The sequence below is a fragment of the Pogona vitticeps genome, chromosome 1, assembly GCF_051106095.1.
Source record: "Pogona vitticeps strain Pit_001003342236 chromosome 1, PviZW2.1, whole genome shotgun sequence".
NCBI lineage: Eukaryota > Metazoa > Chordata > Lepidosauria > Squamata > Agamidae > Pogona > Pogona vitticeps.
In genome coordinates, this window is record NC_135783.1 from 184,303,630 (window position 1) to 184,329,259 (window position 25,630).

Here is a 25,630-nt window from a genome sequence, read left to right on the forward strand (position 1 = left end):
GGGAAGCCACAGTGGTTTTTCCTTGGGGCTGCAATGGATGTTGCGCAGCCCTAACCTTAACCTGCTGAAACCCCATCTTTATTTTATTTATTTTTATTTATTTATTGTATTTATACCCCACCTATCTAGTCATTTCGACCACTCTAGGCGGCTTATTAAACAACTATTAAAACAGGATTAAAGTGAAGCATAAAGTTAACAGTAAATCAACTGAGAACCATAAGAGAACTGAGAAGCACAAGAGTGGTCTTATAGACCAGATGGGCGGGGTGTAAATCAAATAAATAAATAAATAAATAAAAATAACTTCTCCCGGCTTTATTTGTAAGCAGCTTCTTTTAATTTGCTGCTGTTTTGTAGGACTTCTTTTATCCCAATGAGGAGCCCAACTGGTCACTGAATAGCCTCCGAGTTATTACTGAAAAGATGAGGGGCCTCGCAAGGTCGCCTTCGCAACCGGGACCCTCGGCTACCCCGACGGCTCCGGCGCCTAAGCCCCCCTTTGGCGAGACTCGCTTCTCCAAGGGTTTCTACTACATTCCTGTTCGGGACGCCGAGAACCTTATTTGTTTCTTTTCATTTTCTTTCGGGGGCGGCCCCCAACCTCTGGAGCCCGACCCTCGCACCCCCTCGGCTCTCTCTCTCTCTCCTGAGCGCTACCGAGAGCCGCCGCCGCCATCCTGAGGGACGCAGCCCTTTCTGCCCATTCGAAACGTTTCCACTCAGGCCGTGACGCCGCTGCCCGCCCTTTTCTGCCAGATTTACAAATGGCGGCCCCAAAAGTCGCGTGAGGGTGGGACTTTGAAGGGGCGGGGCTCCCTGGATCGCCCCGATATTATTGAGAGGAGCCGGCCTGGAACGGAAAGAGGAACGAATAATGTGAGTGTGTCGTTGTCTTGTGTGCGCGCGCCCCCCCCGCTCGCCCCCGCCCCTCAGCGAAATGCCTTCCCGTCGCCCTTGGTTTCCCTCTCCTCACTCTCTTCTTCCCGGTCCTTCTTCCACAGGGCGGAAGGCGAAGAGAAGCCGCCAACTTAGGCCTTCGTTCCTTTTCCTTGCTTTACAGTAACTTGGGGGCTTTCCCGAATTCATGTAACGATCAGAAGCGGGTGGAAATGGAGGGAGAAGGAGGGAAGGAAAGGCAGTTGCAGGGATGGATGCTGGTGTGGCGTTTAACTGGGGCGCGGGGGGGGGGAGAAGGACGAATGAAAAGTACGAAATACACACTTATATATAAATATGTATAATGTAATATATTAAAACTATTATTGTTGTTGTTGTTGTTATTCACAGGTAGTTCTGCTAGAAAATGTAGAAGCATAGAAACATGGTCATTTCCCCACCAAAAGTTCCTTGCAGCTTGTGTAACTGATAAGCCGTGAAGTTGCATTTGATTTATAGCGACCCTCATAGGATTTCCAAGGTGCCACCCCTCGGTGAGCTTCCATGGCCACCCAACGATTTGAAACACAAGGTCTCCTGAGTCCCAGATCACTGTGTCCACTGCCATACACTGGTGCTCATTTTGTGTAACTTGCAAGGTCCTAATAAAGGGATTGCGGTACTCCTGAAATTAGTGCTTCTTTATTTGTAGTACCATCTTCGTACCCAAGGTTGCTCACGTCAGCTCTCGTTTCCATGATTATTATTACCAAATTGACAGTGTATGTTGTTACTTCACCAGTTGCTGCAGGAGAAAATAAAGAGGTCTGAGGACTAACATGATTGGGTCCAGCATAGATGCCTTTTTGCCAGGTCTTCTGAGCGGAACATCTCCTTCCCAAAATACAGTGGTTTGACAGCCCAATTCAGTTAATATAATATGATAAATGAGTAGGGCAGCTTTCCTTAGTGTGATGCCCAGTGAAGGTGTGGGACTGGATCACATTATCCTCGGCAGGCAGGTTGAGAACTGGGGTCCCAACCAACACCTTAGGTATTGGGCCAGCTTGAGGTAGGCAGGAGGAAGAGAGGCACAACCACAATGGGGGAGACCCCATTCTCTGGCAGAATCCCAGTAGAAGAGGAAATGGTTTTGAAGAGCAGTGTAACGTTAATATGAAATATGTGGAATTATTGTCAGAATTACTGTAACGCACGGCCACATCCCCTTTAGCTCCTAAATAATAACAAAAAAGGCATCCTAGTTATGTTTGCTGAATCAGAAACCAATTCCACTGCTTTGTGTCGTGGTGCTGAGGTCTTGACTTGCAGGTGCTCTGAAATCCTTGGCAGGAACTGAGACATTTGTTGGGTCTGATATAATATGGGTAGTAGAATTGTTAGTTCCATGCTATAGAGACTTCTGTTTACAGTATTTGCTTTGGTGGCTACTGTTGTTTTAAATTTTAGACCTAGCGATGCCAGTGGTGATATCTGCTTTTGTTCTGCTTGTCTGCAAGGTATGTAGCGCTGAAAGGAAGTCCTGGTTTGCAGGATCACCTTCCTTCTTGGCTATATGTTTGCTTCACTGCTGCCAGAACTGTTGATATTTCTCACCCAGGCATGGGAGGGAGAGGCAATGACACAAGTACAGCAGTACTCAGAGTGTTTCATGTGTTTTGCTGTTACAACTAGATCATTTACCTGCTTCTTTTGACTGGCTGCAAAAACTAAAGTGGTTATAACTTTTCTTATTTACTGTCCTATTGCTCTTACAGCTTTTGTAATTACACGATTGAGCTGGTAACATTTAACTTCAAACACAATGGATGACAACAAGAGCGAAGAGGTGGGCGATATTATTCGACTTAATGTTGGAGGCTGTATGTTCACAGCTCGGCGTGAATCTTTATGCCGCTTTAAGGAATCAATGCTGGCCTCTATGTTTAGTGGACGGTTTCCTCTAAAAAGGGATGACTCAGGTAAAAAAAATGTCATTACTTAAAACTTAAATGCAAACTTTATAAAACCATTCTAAACCAAAGTGTTTAACTTTTTATAGTTTCTGCTGCTGCAGCGTCAAAAAATGGGGCAGTAAATTGAAATGTTCGTTATTATTATTCTGGAAAAAATTATAATTGCGGATTTGGATTTGTCAAAATGCTAAGTTCACCTATATATGGTATTAAAATATTCTTTGCATTGCCTCCATTTCCCATGGAAATATTGCACAGAACAATATGATTTAGGTGACCTGAATGTTCTATGAAAGAGTGTAAAAATGTTATAGAGTAGTGGGTTAGAATAGTGGGTTGGATTGCAGAGAACTGGGTTCATATTCCCATTGAGCCCTGAGGGTCTTTGGTCAGTCATTCTCCCAGGCTGCTTCACAGAACTGTTGTGAAGATAAGAGCACATGTAGATTAGTGCATGATTCCTTGGAGAAATTCCTTGAACTTCTTGGAGAAATGTGGGGGCATATATGTAAAATTTTAAAATATTTTTTGTTTTTGTTTACAGGGGCCTGCATTATTGACCGAGATGGCAGCCTCTTTAAATATCTCTTAGCATATCTTCATGGAGAACTTCAGGTTCCAGAAGATGAGCAAACTCGAATTGCATTGCAGGAAGAGGCTGATTATTTTGGCATTCCTTATCCTTACACTCTTACCGATCACTTGGCCAATGAAATGGAGACATATTGTTTAAGATCACGTTTCGAACTTAAACAGGTACAGTATTTGTTATGATTTTGCATTATTGTTTGGGGCACAAGACACGCCCATCCATTTGGCAATATGAGAGGCTGGCGTTGCGTGATACAAAGAAGGGGTGAATTATGTGGGTCCCCACTGTCCAGGAGGGTTCTTGCCTTCAAAAACCTTCCTCCCTTGAAGTGGCAATACCCCAAGTGCCTGGCTCAGAGGAAGTGTCCTTCCTCAGACCCAAACATTGTGGGCATCTCCTTGGGTACTCTTGTCTGACTGAGGAAGGGCCTCTTGGTGCTTTGGTCTGCAGAAAGACAGAGGGCAGTCAAGGGAAGAGGGCGATGAAGCAAAGTAGTAATCACAGCAGGTGGCAGTGCTTTCCCTCCCACTTTGGTTGCCATGTTGGCTAGGCTAACACCTCCATTCATATACTGAAGTTGAGACCTTATTAACTGTATGAAGACTTAGAAAGAAAGGGATAATTGGAGAGAGAAAAAAAACCCTTCGTATCCTTGATTGTTTATGAGAGGAATGGGAATAAGGGTATTGTTACATACAGCACTGATGTTACCTGTCTGTCATGGATTGGAGGGAAAGTTCCATCCTATGGGGAGTGGAAGGCGGGACATCAGGAGGAGGGGCTGTACTGTATATATATGTGGAGCCTGTGTGGAGAAGTTTAGAAGCTGGAGGAGAAGAGCTGAGAGAAGAAGCTTGAGTGGGAGTCTGTGTGTCAGACAGGGTACTACTGTGTGTCAGTCAGTACCAACCTGATAGGTTCAGGTGTCTGTATGGTTAGCCAGAACTGATAGGTTCAGGGTCGGTGCTTCAAGTTAAGTGTTCTGTGTGAACCAAACTGTGTGTATGTATGATTGAGACTAAGCCACGTTACTGTATCTTATTCACCTGATCATTTTATTTTCCCTGTGTGTTGTTTAAATAAACCTTATTCCTTTATTTGTTAAAAATCCATCCCTGGTCTGTGTGACTTCTTATAGGGAATGGTTGGTGGCAGCTTAGTGAAACTGTGGCATATCCCAGTAGGTCTGGGGTTGTCACATTGATTGGTGTCCAGCGTGTGGGATACGACTGGTCCAGTTGTCCAGTGGTACAGCAAAGCCTTGCCAAGTGTGCCCAGAGCAAGGGGGGTTTAGTCAGGGACAATCTGAGGGCGCGTAGGTAATCTTCTAGGTGTACCTCACGGGGAGGTGCGCTAGTGGAAGAACGTGCCAACTGGGGGCTAGATTAGGGAGCTCTGAGGCAACCTGTTTTGGCGGGGAAAAGGCTGAGGCAAAACTGTAAAGTAGAAGTGATTTAGCCTGCCTGCTGCGAGGCCTAGCAGAGGGGGGTAGACTCTGGCTCGCAACTGTTGCAAGTTAGTGCTGAAGAACAGCAGTAATCTATAGAAAGCTGGTTCTGAGGCAAAAGAAAAAAAAAGTGGTCGCTTTATTTTGAGGCTTGACTTTTGAAAGCAGCCTGTTCTGGGGGGGGGGGATTATGCCCTTGACTCGAAGCCAAATGGCAGAAATGGGTGAAGTAAAAGACCCCCAGGTTGACCAAGGTTCTGAGGATGAATTTGGCTCAGTGCAGGGTGACAGCACGGGAGAACAGAACCCAGAACTCAGAAAAATACTCCTAGCCCAACAGCATGAACTGAGGGTGAGGGAAATGGAGAAAGATTAGAGAGAGAAAAAATGGAGGAAAGGGAAAGAGAGAAACAGAGACATTTCGAATTAGAGAGAGAGAGAGAATGGAAAAGGAGGAAAGATTAGAGAGAGAGAAAATTGCTCTGGAAAAAGAAAGGATGGCGTTTGAGTTAAGAAAATTGGAAATGATGAACCAGAACAATAATAACAATAGGGATTCTGAGGTGGGCCAATTGTCTAAAATTGACCTGAAGAAATTCCCTGTATACCACAAGGGAGATTGTCCTGAGGTGTTCTTTTCCCTAGTGGAAAGAGCGTTTGTGGACTTCTCAGTAAGGGAAACTGAGAAGATGACCATCATGCGATCTTTAATCAGTGGCAGCCTTGCAGAAGTCTATGCAGAGATGCCAGAGGAACTGATGAAAGATTTTGCAGAGTTTAAAAAACTGGTGTTTGCCAGACATGGGATAAATGCGGAACAGCTGAGGCAAAGATTCAGGTCACTCACCAAGAAACCAGAGCAGACTTTTACCCAAGTGGGGGCCCAATTGGTGAGGCTGCTAGAGAAATGGCTATCTCAGGAGGGGACAGAGACCTTTCAGCAGCTCAAAGACTTGATAGCGCTGGAACAGTTCTATTCAGTCCTGCATGGGGAACTGAAATTCCAGGTGAGGGAAAGGAAACCGAAATCTGTGGCAGAAGCAGCCGAGATCGCAGATTTTATTTCCCAAATAAGAAAGCCCTTGGGTGAGGGGAAATCGATGGGGAAACCTAAAGAAACCTACAGCAAGTACTCTCAGGGACCAGGGAAAAGCCAGCAAGGGGGAGGGGCCCATGGTGAAGGGAAGCCCTCAGACATGAAACCAAGACCTCAGATTTTGGAGGGAAAACCAAAACAAGATGAGAAAGACTCAAAATATAGCAGAAAATGTTATTTCTGTCAGGGAAAGGGCCATCTAATCTCAGAGTGTGAGAAATTAAAGCAGCTAAAAGGAATTGTGCCTCAGGATTCGAGTGGAACCAAGCCAAAAGCTGTGTTCTGTGTCCAGAAAGAGCAAAGCTCCTTGTCACTGAGGGAGCCTGTTGCCATGGCTACTCAATCTGGAACAGTTACATCTGCTGATCAGGCTGAGGAAAATGGTCCTCTTGTGGAGGTCAGGCGCTGCTTACTTGTGAGAACAGATTCACAGTTGTTTGAAACAGCAGGGGTGGACGTAGGAATACTTGACCATCAGTATCGGGGGTTAAGGGATACTTGTTCCCAGGTGACCCTGTGCCATCCAGATATTATTCCTAGGGAATATATAATCCCAAATGAGAGCATGAAGGTGGCAGGGATTGAGGGACAGGTGATCTCGCTGCCAGTAGCTGAGGTACCGGTGAACTTTCAAGGCTGGAGGGGAGTTTGGCGGCTAGCGATTTCATCGACTCTGCCAGCAGCTGTGCTCGTGGGAAATGACCTGGCTGAACATGTGAAACGGGTGCTAGTGATTACACGTTCACAAGCCACCACGGGGACAGTTCAGGGGGGTACTGATGAGCCAGAGACGGAAGCAGAGGGGAGTTCAGAAGCTGTGGTGGAAACCTTAACCACAGACAGCCGATTTGGCCAAGAGCAAAAGGCAGACGCCACTCTCCAACAGTGTTTTGAACAGGTGACTGACGCCCAGCTAACACCTGAAACCCCAGTGAGATTTCTAGAGAAAAAGGGGATTTTGTATAGAGAGACCCTGAGGAATATCTCAAAAGGGGGAGATGGGATCCGAAGTCAGCTAGTGGTACCTGAAAAGTATCGCCCCATGATCTTACAAAGGGGGCACTCTGACATGTTTGCTGCGCACTTAGGGGTGAACAAAACACAGCAGAGAATCACACAGAATTTTTACTGGCCTGACATAGGGAAGCAGATCAGGGAGTTCTGTAAACAATGTGATGTGTGTCAAAGGCAGGGGAATAGCCGCGACAGGACCAAAGCAAAGTTGTGCCCTTTGCCTGTGATTGACACTCCGTTCAAATGCATAGGGGTGGATATTGTGGGACCTTTGCCCAAGGCCACAAAGAGGGGGAACAGGTTCATTCTCACCATTGTGGACCATGCCACGAGGTACCCTGAAGCCATACCCTTGACTAACATTGAAACTAACACAGTGGCAGATGCCTTGGTGGGGTATATGTCCAGGATGGGATTTGCCTCAGAAATAATCACAGATTTGGGCGCATCGTTCACATCGAAGCTCATGAAACGCTTATGGCAAATCTGTGGAATTAAACACAAGGAAACCACTGCCTATCACCCTGAAAGTAATGGGTTAACAGAGAAGTTCAATGGGACTCTAATGCGCATGATTAGGGCTTACTTGGCAGAGAATCCAAACAATTGGGACCAGAAGCTGCAATCCCTTTTGTTTGCTTATCGATCAGTGCCACAAGCCAGTACCGGGTTCAGTCCGTTTGAACTTTTATTTGGGAGAAGGGTGAAAGGGCCCCTTGATTTGATCAAACAAAATTGGGAGCAGATCACCCAGGATGACCCACAAGACGTTGTGACATACATAGACACCTTGATGAATGACCTAAAGAGAAACCTAGAGCTGGCAGCAGAAAACCTGCAAGCTCAGAAGGTCAGACAGAAAACATGGTATGACCACAAAGCTAGAGAGAGGCACTTTGACCCAGGGGAGGAAGTGCTTTGGCTTAGGCCCTGCAGAGAGAACAAACTGCAGCTCAAATGGGCAGGACCATATAGGGTCATTTCCAAGATGTCAGACCTGAACTACCTTATAGAGCAGGAGGAGAACCAAGCAAGGAGGGTGGTTCATGTGAATGCCCTAAAACCCTACTACAGAGGGGAACAGAGGGTTTTATTTGCGATAAAAGCAGCTGAGAGTGAGGAAGCTGAATTACCCTTCTGGGAGGGTAGAGGGGAAGTAAAATACAACCCAGAGGAGGTAAAGATCAGTCCTGCACTCACCCAAGACCAGCAGCAAGAACTAAAAATGCTGCTCATTAAATATCAACAGGTGTTTTCCAACAAGCCGGGGATAGTGAAGGGAGTGATGCATCGGATCCACACAGGGGATGCACCCCCGCAGGCAGTATCCCCATACCGAGTAACGGGACCCTATAGGGACAAGGTGCGGAAGGAGCTGGACGAGATGCTTAGGGAGAACATAATCGTCCCCTCTTCTAGTCCTTGGTCCTCTCCGATAGTCCTAGTGGACAAGCCTGATGGCAGCATTAGGTTTTGTGTAGATTACAGGAAATTAAACCGCGTAACCACTCCTGATGCCTACCCAATGCCCAGGCTAGACAACCTGATTGAAACCATAGGGGGTTGTCGGTTCATCTCATCATTGGACCTGGTAAAGGGATATTGGCAATTAAGAATTGATCCCAGGGATCAAGAAAAGACCGCCTTTTGCAGCCCTTTTGGTCTCTATGAGTTTCGAGTCCTGAGCTTTGGTCTCAGAAATGCACCAGCCACATTCCAAAGGCTGATGGACCAGACCTTGGCAGGGCTCAGTGACTTTACTGTGGCCTACATTGACGACATAGGGATCTTCAGTAATACCTGGGAAGATCACCTGAAACACCTGGAGTTAGTGCTGCAGAGGTTAAGTGCAGCAGGGCTAACAGTAAAGGCGAGCAAGTGTCAGCTGGGTAGCCCAGAAATAAAATACTTGGGTCACATAGTAGGGGGAGGAGTGATAAAACCCCTCGAGGCCAAGATAGAAGCAGTTCGTGATTGGCCCAGACCCAACACCAAGAAAAAAGTCAAATCATTTCTTGGGTTGGTGGGCTACTACAGAAAGTTCATCCCGAGGTTTAGCGAGATTGCGGCTCCGCTGACCGATCTGACGCGGAAGAAGACTGATGACCGCATCCCGTGGACCAGCGACTGTGAGGAGGCGTTCCGGAGGTTGAAGGAGGCGCTCATCAATTATCCAGTGCTGCGTGCTCCAGACTTCGACCGGGAGTTCATCATCTACACCGATGCGTCTAACAGCGGGGTAGGAGCAGTTCTTTGCCAGGAGGATGAGAATGGTGACCAGCATCCAGTGTCCTAACTGAGTAGGAAACTCCAGAAAGGTGAGAGACATCTGGCAACCGTGGAAAAGGAGTGCCTGGCCATAGTCTACGCGATCCAGAAGGCCAAGCCTTACATCTGGGGAAGACATTTTATTCTGTGCACTGACCATTCACCACTGCAATGGTTAAAGACAATGAAAACCCACAATAGTAAACTTATGAGGTGGGCTTTAAACCTGCAAGACTATGACTTTGAAGTGAAGGTGGTCAGAGGGTCAGTGAACTGTGTTGCTGACGCCTTGTCAAGAAGACCCGAAGAATGAAGACGGCGAAAGAAACATGGACTATGTATATATTTTGGTGACAAAAAGTCAAATGTGTCTGTTTATTAAACATGTTGGTTTGTATGAATAAAGGTAACCTAATGTATTGTTAATGGTAAATGTTTAAATGCCTAATAGAGTGTAAGTATAAGTAAGTATGGTATTGTATGTTATTATATGACTGTTTTTGTTTGTTTTGGGTCCAGGTTGTTTTTTGGTGAAAAGCACCTTAGCTTTCCCCCTACAAAACAACTTATAAAGAGGGGAGGTGTTACATACAGCACTGATGTTACCTGTCTGTCATGGGTTGGAGGGAAAGTTCCATCCTATGGGGAGTGGAAGGCGGGACATCAGGAGGAGGGGCTGTACTGTATATATATGTGGAGCCTGTGTGGAGAAGTTTAGAAGCTGGAGGAGAAGAGCTGAGAGAAGAAGCTTGAGTGGGAGTCTGTGTGTCAGACAGGGTACTACTGTGTGTCAGTCAGTACCAACCTGATAGGTTCAGGTGTCTGTATGGTTAGCCAGAACTGATAGGTTCAGGGTCGGTGCTTCAAGTTAAGTGTTCTGTGTGAACCAAACTGTGTGTATGTATGATTGAGACTAAGCCACGTTACTGTATCTTATTCACCTGATCATTTTATTTTCCCTGTGTGTTGTTTAAATAAACCTTATTCCTTTATTTGTTAAAAATCCATCCCTGGTCTGTGTGACTTCTTATAGGGAATGGTTGGTGGCAGCTTAGTGAAACTGTGGCATATCCCAGTAGGTCTGGGGTTGTCACAGGTATTTCCCCCCGCAGGCCTCCATAACTGTAGACCTTGTTCCATGCCCCACAGCCTACGATGTCCAGGATAGCAGTGAGAGGATGAGAAGAACACCTAGTAAGTGGATAATTGTTTGCAAGGTTAAAAGTACAGTGGGGTCTTGACTTGAGAACTTAATCCGTATTGGAAGGTGGTTCTCAAGTCAAAAAGTCTGTAGGTCAAGTCTCCATTGACCTACAGTGCATTGAAAACCGATTAATCCCGTAACAGGCCGTTTTTGTTCCATTTTGGTTTTTTTCTGGTCTGTAAGTCAAATCTCAGTCTGCAAGTCAAACCTAAATTTTGCGGCCAGAGAAGTCTGTAACTCAAAAAGTCTGTAAGTCAAGCCGTCTGTAAGTCAAGGGTCCACTGTAACATCATTGCATCTAGCAGTGCCATATAGTATTACTGTGTTCTCAGTCCAGTAGTGCAAGATAATTTCTGCAAATATTTTAAAATACCACATAGACACGATCACATTGTTGATTGAACAATGGTACAAGAAGACAGAAGGATATTTGTCTCTTACTCTCTTTTTCTCTAGTACATTTATAATATAATCTTAAGAAGATGCACAAATCTTGTTTGTTACACCCAATAGATGACTTCAAACTCGTGAAAATAATGTAGTGGTTGGAATCCTGTTGCTTTATTATGCAGGCAGAAAGCAAAAGATGTCATGCTTGCTTGCTTCTAGCTGGCAATTAATGAGCCCCACTGTGATTCTCAGGGGTGCACATGCACCCTGACTTGACATGCGGTTGAGAATCCCAGTGGGAACTCTAATTGTCAGTTTTAAGCAAGCGAATGATGTGCCTTTTACCTTCTGCCCAAGTAACAAAATCACAGGATGGTTTCAGGACATGCTTTGTTCTTCAGAGCCTGTGGAGACTCCGTGTCTATTCCCTTGGGAGTAAGTATCATTTATAGAGTGGCCACGAGCTGGAGATGATTCGAGGACAGATGCCAACGACAAAGTGTCATTAATCTCAGAGACACTTGTGATTAAAGTTTTAGAAGAGGTAGCTGTGTTAGTCTGTGCAAAAAGCTATAATACTCTTTAAGGTGCCACATGATTTTGTCTTTTCTTTGTTTCATTTTGTTTCTTTGGATTTTGTCTGATATACTCATGATTAAATGTGCTATTATAGTATACATCTTTATATGGTAATCTTTCTGAATCTCCAAATTATGGAAAATATATAATGTAGTCGACAGCTAAATTATTCTATATTTCTCTTTCAGACACTCCTAGATTTTTGTGACTCCTATGGCTTTATATGCGCAAAGCCTACAGTTTGGGTTTTGCATTATCTGAACACTTGTGGTGCAAGTTGTGAGAGTAGAATAATTGGTGTGTATGCTACAAAAGCAGATGGAACAACTGCCGTTGAAAACGAACTAGGAGGAAGAATTTATAGTAAAAATATTTACAAGAGGTGAGAATTTGTGGCACTATGTAATTTCATTAAATTGTCATAGTTTAATACAGTTCCCAGAGCATTGTATTTTCCAGTTTGTAAAGACCTGTGAGCATGTACCAAGCTGTTAGAGTTCTGAGGTTGTTCAGTTATACAGATTGTTTTAGGTTGTAAATGTATGGTAATAAAACATGTTGAAACAAATTGAACTGCTGAATAAATGCAAATAGGATTGTAACAGCTTATTACATTGACATTAGTCAGTTAATGGTAAACACTCTGGATGAAATGATGTTGAGACTGGTGTAATGTAAAGTTAAGCCTGTGGAACAGTGCAATGCACTATGCCCCAGCTGTCCGCATCTGGCAGTTTGATTGTGTGATTGACTGAGCAATTCATTGTGTATTGCATGACAGTCAAAGTTCTTCCATGGATATCATGTGGGCTTCAGTGCAGTTTTCTTTACTGCTGTGTAATTTGGAGTTACGCACAAACGAGATTTCGGCCTCTGAAATGTAACAGATGGAAGCACAAAACAACTTGGCAGCTGCTTATCTGAGAAGCTTCCTTTTTCCTAAGGGACCTACATACACATCTGGGGAGGACTTTGTAACAGTGGCACATGCTCCCGAGAGCTGATTTGCAGCTATTTAGAGCACGGTATTTAGTATGATGGCACACATGGAAAATTGTTTCATCTGATAATAAATATGCACGATTGGCCAGAATTTTACTGCTGATTTACACTGGTGTAAGTACAATTGTGTAAGTCTTGGTGACAAAATACCACTCATCATTAAAGACACAGCTGTTGCATTCTTGGGTGTGAAAATGTAAATTGGAACTGGGATAATTTTTATTTTTAGACTTCTATTTAAACTTGTCTAGTTTTCAAGTGCTTCCAGTTTAGTCTGTGTTTTGTGGACAGTTGCATTGTTCTGCTTTGTGTGCTAATCTGGCATAACTGGTTTAGAAATATAAATCGAATCAGTCAATAAATGGTAAGCAAAGGTCTTGGGGACTGTGTTGGTGCATATATTCTAGACAATGAGTTTTACAGTAATGTAAGACCCCCTTATCCATAGGATCTATATCCAGTGATTCACTTATCCACGGTTTGAAAGTTCTAAAAGTATTAAAAGGATAAGGAAGTCCAGAAAAAAAACTATTTTTACATGCATTACCAGAACTGGCTACTAGAAGGAGTGAGAGACCATGCTGTGAATATTTGCTAGTTACATGGCATGGTCTCTGGCACCTTCTCGTGGCCATTTCTTCCCCTCCCCCCTTTGAATTATTCAATTCAAAGCACCATTTCCCATAGGAATTCATTGAAACTCCATTAATCCGTTCCGGCTGGGGAAAAAAGCCTACTGAAAAATTGATTAAAGGTTTATATAATACTTTAATGGAACAAAAAATGGAAGATGAAATTGTGAGGGATTGCATGGTAAAATGGGCTCAAAATATAGGTCATAATATAGAACTAAGTGCCTGGTCACAAATTTAGGAACAAAATACAGTGGTGACCCGCATAGCGACGATAATCCATCCCAGGAAAATTGTCGCTATCCAGAATCGTTGCTATACGGAACGAAAAACCCCATAGGAACGCATTAAACCCCATTTTAATGCGTTCCTATGGGGAAAAACTCACCACTATACGGAAATCCTCCATCTGGCCGCCATTTTCGCTGCCCGGAAACCGAGGAAAGGCCATGAAAATGCTGCGGGCAGCCATTTTTTCCGGCGACCATTTTGGAACCACCCATCAGCTGTTTTTTAAACATTGCAATGCAAAAATCGGTAAGCGAAAAGCTTACCGATCATCGCAGTGCAATGTTTTGCCATTAAAAATATTGCAATGCGATCAGTTCTGCAATCGTAAAAACCAAATCACTATGCAGATTCGTCGTTAACTGAGGCGCTCGCTATGCGGGGCACCACTGTATTAAAATGACTAAATCTATAAATCTAAAAGAAAATATATACAAAATGTTTTACAGATGGTATGTAGCACCAGAGAAATTAACAAAAATGTATAAAAATGTTTCTAATAAGTGTTGGAAACGTGAAAAGAAAGTAGGGAACTTCTATCCTATGTGGTGGGTGTGCAGTAGGGCCAAGGACTTTTGGAAAATGATTCATGAAACGATAGAAAAAATTTTAGGGGAGTTAAAATTGCTTTGATACCAGAAATTTTCTTATTGAATATATTACCAACTACAGTAAAAAAAGTACTTGACCTTACACCTGATAACTGCAGCTAGAATTGTGTATGCCAGTACAGTGGACCCTTACAGATGGCTTGACTTACAGACTTTTTGAGTTACAGACTTCTCTGGCCGCAAAATTTAGGTTTGACTTGCAGCCCGAGATTTGACTTACAGACCAGAAAAAAACCAAAATGGAACAAAAACGGCCTGTTACGGGATTAATCGGTTTTCAATGCACTGTAGGTTAATGGAGACTTGACTTACAGACTTTTTGACTTGAGAACCGCCTTCCAATACGGATTAAGTTCTCAAGTCAAGACCCCACTGTAAGTGGAAGACTACAAAGGTGCCAACAAAGAAGGAATTTATTGGGAAGATTTTGAAACTGGCAGAAATTGATATTTTGACAAATATACTAAATAGTAGACTGGATTACAGTGGTGCCTCGTATAACGAGCGCCCCGTTTAACGATGAATCCGCATACCGATGCGGATTTTGCGATTGCAAAAGCGATTGCATTACGATGTTCCCTATGGGGAAAAATCGCTTTACGATTTTTCCCCATAGGCCCCTCCCCCCAGCTGACTGGCGGGCGCTTCGGAAGGACGGTGGGGTAGGGTCCCCCGCTCTCCTTCCCGAGAGCCTGTCGCCTAGCTGGTTGGAAATGCCAGCCGGCGCTTGGGAAGGAGGGTGGTGGAGGTCCCCGCACTCCTTCCCAAGAGCCTGCCGCCCAGCTGGGGCGAAATGCCGGCCGGCGCTTGGGAAGGAGGGCGGTGGATGTCCCCGCACTCCTTCCTGAGCGCCCGCCGCCCAGCTGATCGGCGGTTCCAAAATGACCGCCCGTTTCACGCTTCGCTTACTAAGGTGGCGAAAATGGCAGCCCTATGGAGGATCTTCACTGAACGGTGAGTTTTTGCCCCATAGGAACGAATTAAACTGGGTTTAATGCGTTCCTATGGGTTTTTTTTTTCCCGTTCAGCGATGTTTCCGGATAGCAACATTAATCCTGGAACAGATTAACATCGCTATGCGTGGCACCACTGTATAATAAATGGGAGCCTCTTTATACCTGGATGAAATCTACACCGATTTAAGTAGAATAGATTAGATTAATACAGTGGTGCCTCGCATAATGAGCGCCCCGTTTAACGACGAATCTGCATAGCGATGCGGATTTTGCGATCGCAAAAGTGATCGCATTGCGATGTTTAAATAGGGTAAACATCGCATTGCGATGATCAGTAAACGTTTGCTTACCGATCTTTGCATTGTGATGTTTTATAAACAGCTGATCGGCGGTTCCAAAATGGCCGCTGCGTCAAGAAAATGGCCGCCCGCAGCGTTTTCATGCAGATTCCTCAGTTACCAAGGTGGCGAAAATGGTAGCCCTATGGAGGATTCCTGCTTAGCGGTGAGTTTATCCCCCATAGGAACGCATTAAACGGAGTTTAATGCGTTCCTATGGGGTTTTTACTTCCTTATAGCAATGTTTGCGGATAGCGACAATTTATCCGGAATGGATTATCGTTGCTATGCGGGGCACCACTGTATTATATTGGAGTATAAGACATGATGAAATGAATGGAACATATTGTAATAAATCACTTTGGTTGCAATAGATAGAAAAGTAGAACAAATACAATGAAATATATTTTTAAAAAATACAGAAAAAAACCCACTGCAAGACTCATTGGAAACACAATCCATTCTGGCCGAAAAACAAACAAACACTGCAAGAAACAGCACAGAAACATAACCCAGCCCAAACCCACGCTGCAAAACTCTGTACTCACTCAGAACAGGCATTTTAAAAAGCAGAAAGCAGTACCAAGCAGCCCGAATCCTCCTCTGAACATACACACACTAACCGTTGGGGCAAAAGAGCTACAGAGAAGCAGCCTCTTCACCAACCAATGGTTAGTAGTTTAAATTCCCCTCCTTTTTTCCCTGCCTTTTTTTCTGGTCCCATCTCAAAGCTCCAGTCACAAGTCAGAGCAAAATGTTGTGGCTGGAGCTGGTCGCAACTCAAATTGGTCGCAAGTCAATACATTTGTAAGTCGAGGCACCACTGTATAGTATTCACTATTATCTTTGACTTTCAGCTTCCATGCGAGGCTTGGAACCAATCCCCAGCGGATATGGAGGTCCTACTGTAATTCGTTTGAAGGCATATTTTAAAATGCCCAATATCTTATTTAAATATTTATGAAATAAATGTTAGAGATGGATAGATGAAAATATTGTTTTAACCTTGTCAAGAAAATAAAAGTAGAGAGAAAACTGTACATTTTTCAACTCGGATGGATGTTCTTCCTTGGGCATCTGTGGCGGTAATCTACTGTAAATGCAGCTCTATTTATTTATTTATTGAATTTCTATCCCACCCATCTAGACCAAAGGTCTACTCTGGGCGATTTACAAATTTAAAAACAATGGAACCAGAAAACATATAGATCCAAGGTGACAAAAGTATAAGAAATTAAAATACGGCAGGAGGGAGAGCCCAAATAGCCAAGTTTTAAATTTATTTCTGAAAACACCAAGAGAGTCACCCAGGCGGATCTCCACTGGCGGGTTGTTCCAAAAGCGAGGGGCCACTGCCGAGAAGGCCCTGTTCCTCGTTCTTTCCTCCCGGACCTCCCTTGGCGTTAGGCCCCTCAGCCGCCCGGCCTGGCTGGAATGAGTGACTCTGGCAGAACTGGGTGGGAGAAGGCGCTCTGCCAGATATCGAGGTCCTAAACCGTTCAGGGCTTTATATGTAATCATAAGAACTTTGAAATCAATGCAGAAACGGTTGGGCAGCCAATGCAAGGCGGCCACTATGGGGGAAATACGTTGGTACCTTTTCACCCTTGTAAGAAGTCTGGCCGCCGCATTCTGAAGTTTCCGCACCAATCTCAAAGGCAGCTCCACGTAGAGTGCATTACAGTAGTCTAATCTTGGGACTACGAGTGCATGGACCAACGTAGTGAGCACCCCCACATCAAGATAGGGACGCAGCTGGGCAGTCCGCCGAAGGGGGAAATGTGTGGAACAGACCATGGATGACACCTGGGTCTCCTTGGTGAAAGCTGGGTCCAGATGTACATCCAAATTGTGAACCTCACTCTTGGTGGTAAGAGTCACACACACACCCAAAGGAGAGTGAGTTTCCCAGACCACTGGTGTCTGGGACACCCACCCAAAGGACCTCCGTTTTTAGATTTGTAAAGGTGAAGTTATTGAAGTGTAGGGAAGCCATTGATAATAATTTTAATGTTCTTATATTTATTTGGCAGAACGATGTATAAAAGACAAATCGAACTTTTGTCTTTTTTTCGTAAAGCCACTCTGTAGTGCGAAGCAGTTGGGCACACAGTCTTAGCATTTGAAGATGTAGCATGTGGTGAACGCCGTTACAGTCTTGCAATATGTGTTCACCACAACATTTTGAATATATTGTAAAGTTGGAAAGGTGTGGTTTCAATATTTTAGAAGGAAATATGTTTAGGCTCTTAAGTGTATTTTTAAAAACCCCGTAAACTAGCATTGATTTGTCTTTTACTCCAACTTTTCTCTAGGGAATTTGGAAGTAATGTCCAATACATTTGGAGCTATTATTCAGTGACGGAGTTGAAAAAGATGATGGATGCATTTGAGGCTTGGGAAGGAAGAGGTATATAGTTTTTCTTTAGACTATGTTTTTTTGTGAAGAATAAAAACTATTTTAATTTGTTGTCTGCTAGTAGCCAGGATATGTTTTCACTCATTCTTCAACAACATAAGGAAAGGGAATCATCAAATCATCTGTGTCTGGTGGGGAGATTGCCAGCTTGTCAGAATAATGGTTATGGGAGTATTAGCCTATTGAAAAATATGTATTCTGGGTTAAATAGAGTTCTTAGAGGAGTCCTTACAAAGATTATCTATTTAGCACTTTCCGTTTGGAATTTAGCACCTTTGTATGTTGCCTTGAAGAGATTTTGGCTGGGATGACTGTCCATCTATCTAGCAGCAACCAGTTGTTCCCTCTCTGCCTTTAGATTTTGAAGAGAGCAAGGTCTCTAAAGAATTCTTTTCCCACTCTTTTTTAGTCTGTAGTCAGTCAACCGCGTAGTAAGGCAGTTATGAATCTCCTTAATCAGTTAAGCTCTGGTCATGTAACGAGTCATTATTTTTCCACTTTATGCTGTATTTGACCTATACGGCACTATGAGTAAATGGAACTTTTTATTTGTTTGTTTATTTATTTATTTATTATTTAGCCGGTGTCTCTGAATTATTTAGAATTATCTGGACATTAGTTAAGTGCTAACTGATGAGAGAATCAATAAAAGATCATTTACTTTGGGGGGGATTTGGAGCTAATTCTGTTCTGTAGGTCCCTGAACTTTTTCCGCTATGTAGCTAGAGGTTTTAAAGCCAAAAGTTCACACAGTCTGCCAAGATTTTATGCACTGGTCATTGATTTTGGTCAGATCGGGAACAGGACATACGTATATGTGTCTGGACTCATATCTGACATGTAATTAAAATAAATTCAGGTTTCCTGGACAGTAATGGTACTTGATGTCATATCCAAATTCTCCACCATTTTGATTTGATTAAAAATGCAGAAGGCAGTTGTGAAATACAGTGGTACCTGGAGTTGCAAACTTAATTCATTCCGAGATGGTGGTTGTAAGTCAAGTTGGTTGTAACTCTCAAAGCACCATTTCTCACAGGAATACATTGAAACGCGATTAATCCATTCCAGTCTTTTTTAAAGGTTAAAACAAGGGCAGGAAAGGAGGGAGGGAACAGTGGGGAAAAGTGGAAAGGAAGGAGGTCATCACTGGGGTACACAGACCCCTCAGAGAAAGGTTTGTGCTTTTAAGCACAAAAAGAGAGAGGATAGAGAGAGAGAAGACAATGGGGGGGGGAGTTTCGAGTCTAAAACAAACAAAAAACCCATTTCAGCAAGGACTACTAATGCAAAAGCGGTTTCCATCTAATAGGGGGAGATAAACCTAAGATGAGCTTTAAGGTTAAAAAAAATGGGCAGGAAAAGAGGGAGGGAACAGTGGGGGAAAGAGGCCTTTTTTCCAGTTGTATCTCAAAGCGCCGGTTGCAAGTCAAAACAAAATGTTGCGACCGTATCTGTTTGTAACTCGAATTGGTTGCAAGACAAGATGGTTGTAAGTCAAGGCACCACTGTACAGAGGAATAGCTGATGCTTCACGACACAGGCATGTCTTGAAAGAATTCTGCAAATGGCATCCTAATGACGAGACCACCAAAGCAGGATCGTTGACTACTTGAAAAATGGGTGATTTCTGACAGAGCAGTTAAACGTCTGAGTTTTGATTTTAAAAGTTACCCAATTTAACACCTGTATACCTTGAATATTATAAGGTGTCAGTTACTGGCAAGTACCTCAGGAACTGATTGAATGCTGGACTCTTGAAGAGCGCCCATTGGAAAAAAGCCTGCAAAACATGTGTCCAGTTCGTAGGCGGTATGTTGTGTTAATTGCAATTAGTTGATTGTGGAAAAGTAGGTGCAAGAAAGCTTGGTTTTATACCTGCTGTTAAAAATAATATTAACTGCATTGATTCCTTTTGCCCTCTCTGGACAAAAGAAATACATCAGCCAAAACTTTGTTACTTAGTGTAGAAAGCCACAACTACAGCAAGTCCATTGAAACAGTGGGGATTTGATGAGTCAGCTCCTCTGTAGGTTACATTGATTCAGTGTGCCTACTCTACTTGCAATTTTATTTATTTATTTATTTATTTATTTATTTATTTATTTATTTATTTATTTATTTATTTATTTATTTATTTAACTTATATGCCGCCCACTCTACCCAAAGGTCTCTGGGCAGCTTACAACAATTAAAATTCAATTAAAATAAAATATAAAATGATTAAAATACAATTAAAATTGTCATCAGGACCCACAGTTGATGTTATTTCAATTAAAAGCCTTCTGGAACAGGAAGGTTTTGACCTGGCACCGAAATGTCATCAATATCGGTGCCAGACGAATTTCAGACGGGAGGGCATTCCATAGTCTGGGGGCAGCTGCCGAAAAGGCCCTTTGTCTACAAGCCATCCCTCTTACCTCCTTGAGGAACGGCTCTCTCAAAAGGGTCCCCTGGCTAGATCGTAACTGCCAGGTAGGCTCATGTGGAAGGAGGCAGTGCTTCAGGTATCCAGGGCCCAAGGCGTTTAGGGCTTTATATGTCAAAACAAGCATTTTGAATTGGGCCCGGGCAGGAACTGGTAACCAATGTAACTAAAACAGAATTGGCTTGATGTGTTCCCTAGCGGCCCCACCACTCACCAGCCGCGCAGCTCAATTCTGGACCAGGTGCAGTAGCCGGACCATCTTCAAAGGCAGCCCCACGTAGAGTGCATTGCAATAATCTATACAATATTATAGATCATAAATCTGTAATTTACGATGTCAGGCCACAGAATCTCAGCCACTTAATGAGTGGTCATATCAACCAGATAGGCGGGATATAAATTGAATAAATAAATAAATAAATAAATAAATAAATAAATAAATAAATAAATAAATAAATAAATAAATAAATAAATAAATAAAATTAATGATTTGGTAGGAAATTATTTTAAATTATGATATGCTAATTATGATAAATACTTACCAGTGCAGTGCTTGTAAAAATCTTATAACTCATTTTGACAAGTGTTATGAGTTACTTGGTGTTTGTGCCAAACAGCCTGTTACTTGTTTTCTTTGTTATCTTTGATGCTAAACGTATCTGCATTTGAATAATCAATGTTGTAGCAATTTTAATCAGATAGTGAAATAAGGGTACAGTGGTGCCTCGCTTAATGAGCGCACCGTTTAACGACGAATCCGCATAGCGATGCGGATTTTGTGATCGTTTTTACAACCACATTGCGATGTTTTAATAGGGAAAACATTGCATTGTGATGATCGTAAGCATTTCGCTTACCGATCTTCGCACTGCGATGTTTTAGAAACAGCTGATTGGCGTTTCCAAATGGCCACCAGATGAAGAAAATGGCCGCCCAGAGCGTTTTCGCGCAGATTCCTCGCTTACCGAGGCGGCGAAAATGGCGGCCCTATGGAGGATTCCCACTTAGCGGTGAGTTTTACCCCCATAGGAACGGAGTTTAATGCGTTCCTATGGGGTTTTCATTTCCGTATAGCGATGTTTCCGGATAGCTATGTTTTTCCTGGAACGGATTAACGTCGCTATGCGGGGCACCACTGTATTGTATTAGGTTAGCTCCTGCCAACCTAGCAGTTTGAAAGCATGTAAAAATGCAAGTAGATAAATAGGTACCACCTTGGTGGGAAGGTAACGGTGTTCCCTGTCTAGTCGCACTGGCCACATGACCACAGAAACTTGTCTGTCTATGGACAAACACTAGCTCTATGGGTTGGAAACTGAGATGAGCACTGCCCCCTAGAGTTGGACACGACTGGACAATTTGTCAAGGGGAACCTATACCTTTTATTAGGTTAGGTTCCCCTTGACAAAGTAGGAGACATTGTCTAATTACGGATTGCATGGAATTACTCAAAATGCTGAATTTGGTGAACTTGCTCTTTTGTTTACAGGGACATAGTAGTTTTCCAGAAAAAAGAAGGAAGTGAATTGAAGCTAAAGCCAATTCAGTTTTCTGGTCCTTCAACAAGTACTCACATCAAAGTTAAGAACTCTGCTTCTTTAAAAATAGCAGAATGTCCCATACCTTCAAGTTCTCAGACGACTCGTAAGAGACCTAGTGGAGATCCTTTGATTCCAAGTGAACTGATGCCAATAAGTAAAGCTACATTGTTGACTAAAAACCTCAGGACACCAGTCAGGACTGCTGAAAATGGCGTAGTCTGTCCAATGGAGACTCCCTCACCCAAGAAGTCGACAGCCAGTCGTGTGGTAAAACTCAAGCGGGCTCCCTTGTGTTATGAATCATCATCTCAGCAGTCCTCAGCACTGCTAAGCAAGATGGCAAAGCAGCCGACTCCCTCTATTGCACTGGCCTCTACGTCTCCATCGCAGACATTACGACAAGAGGAATTTGACGGGTCTCCCTGATGGCCCACAGTTGAGGTTACTGAAGAGTTAGTTTAAGCAGCTGAGGGAAGAAGGATGATGTTTATATATTGCTGGAGTTGCAGGTCATGATTGTCTAAAGCTAAAACTTCTGACCATCTAGGCAGATGAACAAAACTGTCAAATTACAGTCTTTACATGTTAAAATTAATGTATATGAAATATGTCTTATCCAGTGTACATAGTTCAAGATGTGTGTTTTAAAAATGGCTCTCTTTTGCGCAGCCATTCAATACGTCATATACATAAAATATGGTTTGTTAGTCATTTCAGAATAGAATTTATGCTGGTTTTTGGCCACCTTGAAAAACTCATCCACCAGTTTCTCATGGCCATTTTTTTTCTGACTTGTCTTATATCACTTTTTAACATTCCCATATTCAGACTCTCTTCAATCTTTTGTGATGACCAGAATGCTAATCATCCATCCATTAATATATTATTTTTCATGCTGCTTGTGGTGGACACTTTCTGTCTGCAACGTTTCTCCTTAGTTTAGAGTTTCACACACAGTAATTTAAATGTGTAGATTTTTACTTCAGCTTTGCTTCGGCTCTTTTGACTTAACCATTTCTGCAGTTGTATTTGAAACTTGCCCAGCCATTTGATACCCTGGCGGTTTGATGAATTTCACTTTTCGGTTTCTTGAGGATCGATCCTCCACACTTGAGACTGTGTTTCGATGTAATACTAAGCCAGTGGATAGCGTTATGAGAATGAACCTTTGGGTCATTCATCCTGCCCCGATCTAGCATAGCTGTGAGAAGACCAAACACCATCTCTGTGAACTGGTTGCAATTTAGCCATGCCATCTGACTGCTGATTAGTATCAGTTATGAACAACAGAAACAAACCGCTTCCATAAACTAGCATTTGAACAGAAGTTTGATTGTTTCAGCAAAAAAAAATAATAATAATAATGCTTTATTTGGATTGGGATGCATTAGCAAATTGTAGTGAATTTAAAAGGGAAGCAGGAGTTGACTGCACTAGAAGATAAGGGAGCATCTGAATCCAAAGTGTAGACTCATTCTCCATGACTTTGTATTGTGACCCAGTGTATACAGCCATCACAAGAGGCCCCGATGAGGTGAAGCCTTTTTTGTGGCTTAGGACCTAAGAGGCATGAACCTAGATATTTCTGGTACAAATTTCCTCTGTTTCAGCCCCCCATTTGCAGCATAGAGATAATAAACGACGGCTCCACAGATCAGTATGTGGATTACTGAAGAGTGCCTTGCCATGGGAGCACTCAGGAACTGCTATGTGATGCCAAACGTTTATTGTTAGAAAAGACTTCAGTGTGTGTGCCATATACTCAGATTTGAAATGGTACATTTTGTCAGGTGAACTGAATTAAGTGTTGCTAACATTAATAATAAAGTTAACATTAACTGTGTAAGAAATGTGTTTTGCTCTTAGTTTTAAATAAAATATTCTTCTTAATGTTTTTTAAAAAACTTGATTTAATTGTAGATCAAGAATGGCAGAACACTAGCTTTTTGACCCACCAGAACCATGGTGTGACACTGTGTTGCCTAGCATAGTTTATAATGTTAAGCAATGGTTTTTTTTTTCATATAGTGGCACAAACTGTAGTGTCATGACAATTTTTAAATTGTTTTAAAGTTAAGGTTTTTTAAATATTATGTTTAATTGGTGTTTAAGATGTAGTAGTTTATTGTCTAGTAAGTCACACTAGAGTAGGCCCATTAATCAATGGGATCGATTCAGTCAACTCCTTGGTAAATTCATAATTTCATAGATTAAAATGAACCTATTCCAGTTGCAATTTACTTTAGTGTAGTAAATTGTAACTAAATTAGACCCAGATCAAAGGAATCTACTGAGGAATGGGCTCACCAAACCTCTACTGATTCAACGAACCTACTCTAGTGTGATTTACTATACTGTACTAACCAACAGGATTTCAGCCATTGTGCTTGTATTTGTGTATAGTATTTAATCCATTTGTGAACTATCTTGGGACTCAATACTGGGAGAAAAGTGGCATAGAACTGAAGAGGATAAATAAATGTGACTTCACTAAAGAAACATTCTGTGTATCCCTACACAGAAATACATTGTATTCAGTTCAATGAGATATTCTTCCAGGAAACTCTTTAAAGCACAGTCAGCAGCATTCTAGAGTCTTGTGGGGCTTAATCGCTTTCTCCTTCAGTCCAGCTTAATGTCCATCAGCTAAACAGTAGGGAGGAGATACCATATTTTTCTGCGTATACAACCCCCCAATGTATAAGATGACCTCCTAATTTTGACCCTTGCCGGAAAAGCAGTTAATGAGCAACTGCTCCTCCACCTCCATCTCCTCCGCTGCCCGATCACTTCCGCTATTGCGACTGCCGGGGCTCACCTCCAGCTGACGTTGTGGCTGCCGTTTTGCCTACCCAAAGGGAGAGCTGGAGGAAGCGATGTGGCAGCAGCAGTCAATGGGCAGCAGCAAGAGGCGTGCGAGTGCTGCTGCCGCCTCCGCCACCGGAGGGGACAAGGCAGGGACGTGAGCTGGAGGTGAGCCCCAGCAGTCGCACTGGAGGAGGCAATGGGTGGCAGCAGCAGCAAGAGGCGCCCGAGTGGGCATGACTGCTCCTTTGCCTGCGTCTCCACCTCCTCCTGCTGCTGCTGCCACCTCCGCCCCTGGAAGGGGCGAGGTGGTGACCTGAGCTCTGGAGGAGGCAATTGGGCAGTGGGCAGCAGCAATAGGTGCCCGAGCATGCACAAGTCCTCCTTTGCCTCTGCCACCTTCTGTGTATAAAATGACCCTCAATTTCCCCCCTAATTATTTTAGGGGAAAGTGTCGTTTTATACACGGAAAAATACAGGAATTTTTTTTTCCTGGCACTTTTGTTTGGAGAAGCAATCTATGTTGGATGAAGCCAAAGCTTTCACATGGGGCTGGAGAACCTGTGGTCTGCTACCTGTTGTTGTACACCATTTCTCTTTATCTCCAACTGGGCCAACAGAGACATGGGATGTGCGCTGATATATTATCCGTAGCTGAAAGGGCAAAGGTGGTCTGCCTCTGCTTTAATTTCCTCCACCAGTTCTAATACAGCTGAGAGTCTTGTCTGCCACCAGTCCCTGCTGATACTAGTAAGGAAAGGTAAGTTGCGTGGTTGTCTGGAGTGTAGGTTTTATCACACCCCCCATTACGATACTAATGCAGAGGTGACTATTGCTCTGGGGTTAGCAGTGGCAGGGAAATAGCATCCTGAATGAGGTTGAGGTGGGGAAGTTCATCTTAATTCTCTCCCATTGACCTCCATGCAGAAATGGCTGCTTCAAGATGTTGTAAAGAGTACAGACCATCAGTTCTTAACCTTTTCTTTACCACAGATTCCCTTTAAATATCTTTTGTTGCCACGGACCACCAAGACTTAACTCAAGATTTAAAACCCTAAAGTGCATCACATATTTATTTAAAGTTTCTCAGGAAGGGTCTTATCGACAGATATTCCTTGGTATAATGGGAACACTTTTTAAGATGGCTGGAAGAAGCTTCCTTCTG

The 25,630-nt window shown here is 43.1% G+C and overlaps 1 protein-coding gene across 5 annotated transcripts; it reads left to right on the top strand.

Moving 5' to 3' along the window:
• Positions 1-725: 725 nt before the first annotated feature.
• KCTD18 (potassium channel tetramerization domain containing 18) lies at positions 726-24,159 on the top strand. 5 transcript variants are annotated; one of them, XM_078379950.1, is made up of 8 exons: positions 753-879; positions 1,291-1,433; positions 2,658-2,861; positions 3,400-3,611; positions 11,634-11,827; positions 17,588-17,682; positions 19,401-19,503; positions 21,609-24,159. In XM_078379950.1, the coding sequence occupies exons 3-8, from the start codon at positions 2,705-2,707 to the stop codon at positions 22,084-22,086; spliced, it is 1,239 nt and encodes a 412-aa protein (XP_078236076.1). In that variant the 5' UTR covers positions 753-879; positions 1,291-1,433; positions 2,658-2,704; the 3' UTR covers positions 22,087-24,159. The 5 variants fall into 5 exon arrangements, with proteins under 5 accessions (XP_020650980.3, XP_078236076.1, XP_020650984.3 ...); XM_020795325.3 differs by lacking the exon at positions 753-879 and adding an exon at positions 953-1,062; XM_020795321.3 differs by lacking the exon at positions 1,291-1,433 and having other exon boundaries at positions 726-879.
• Positions 24,160-25,630: the final 1,471 nt, after the last annotated feature.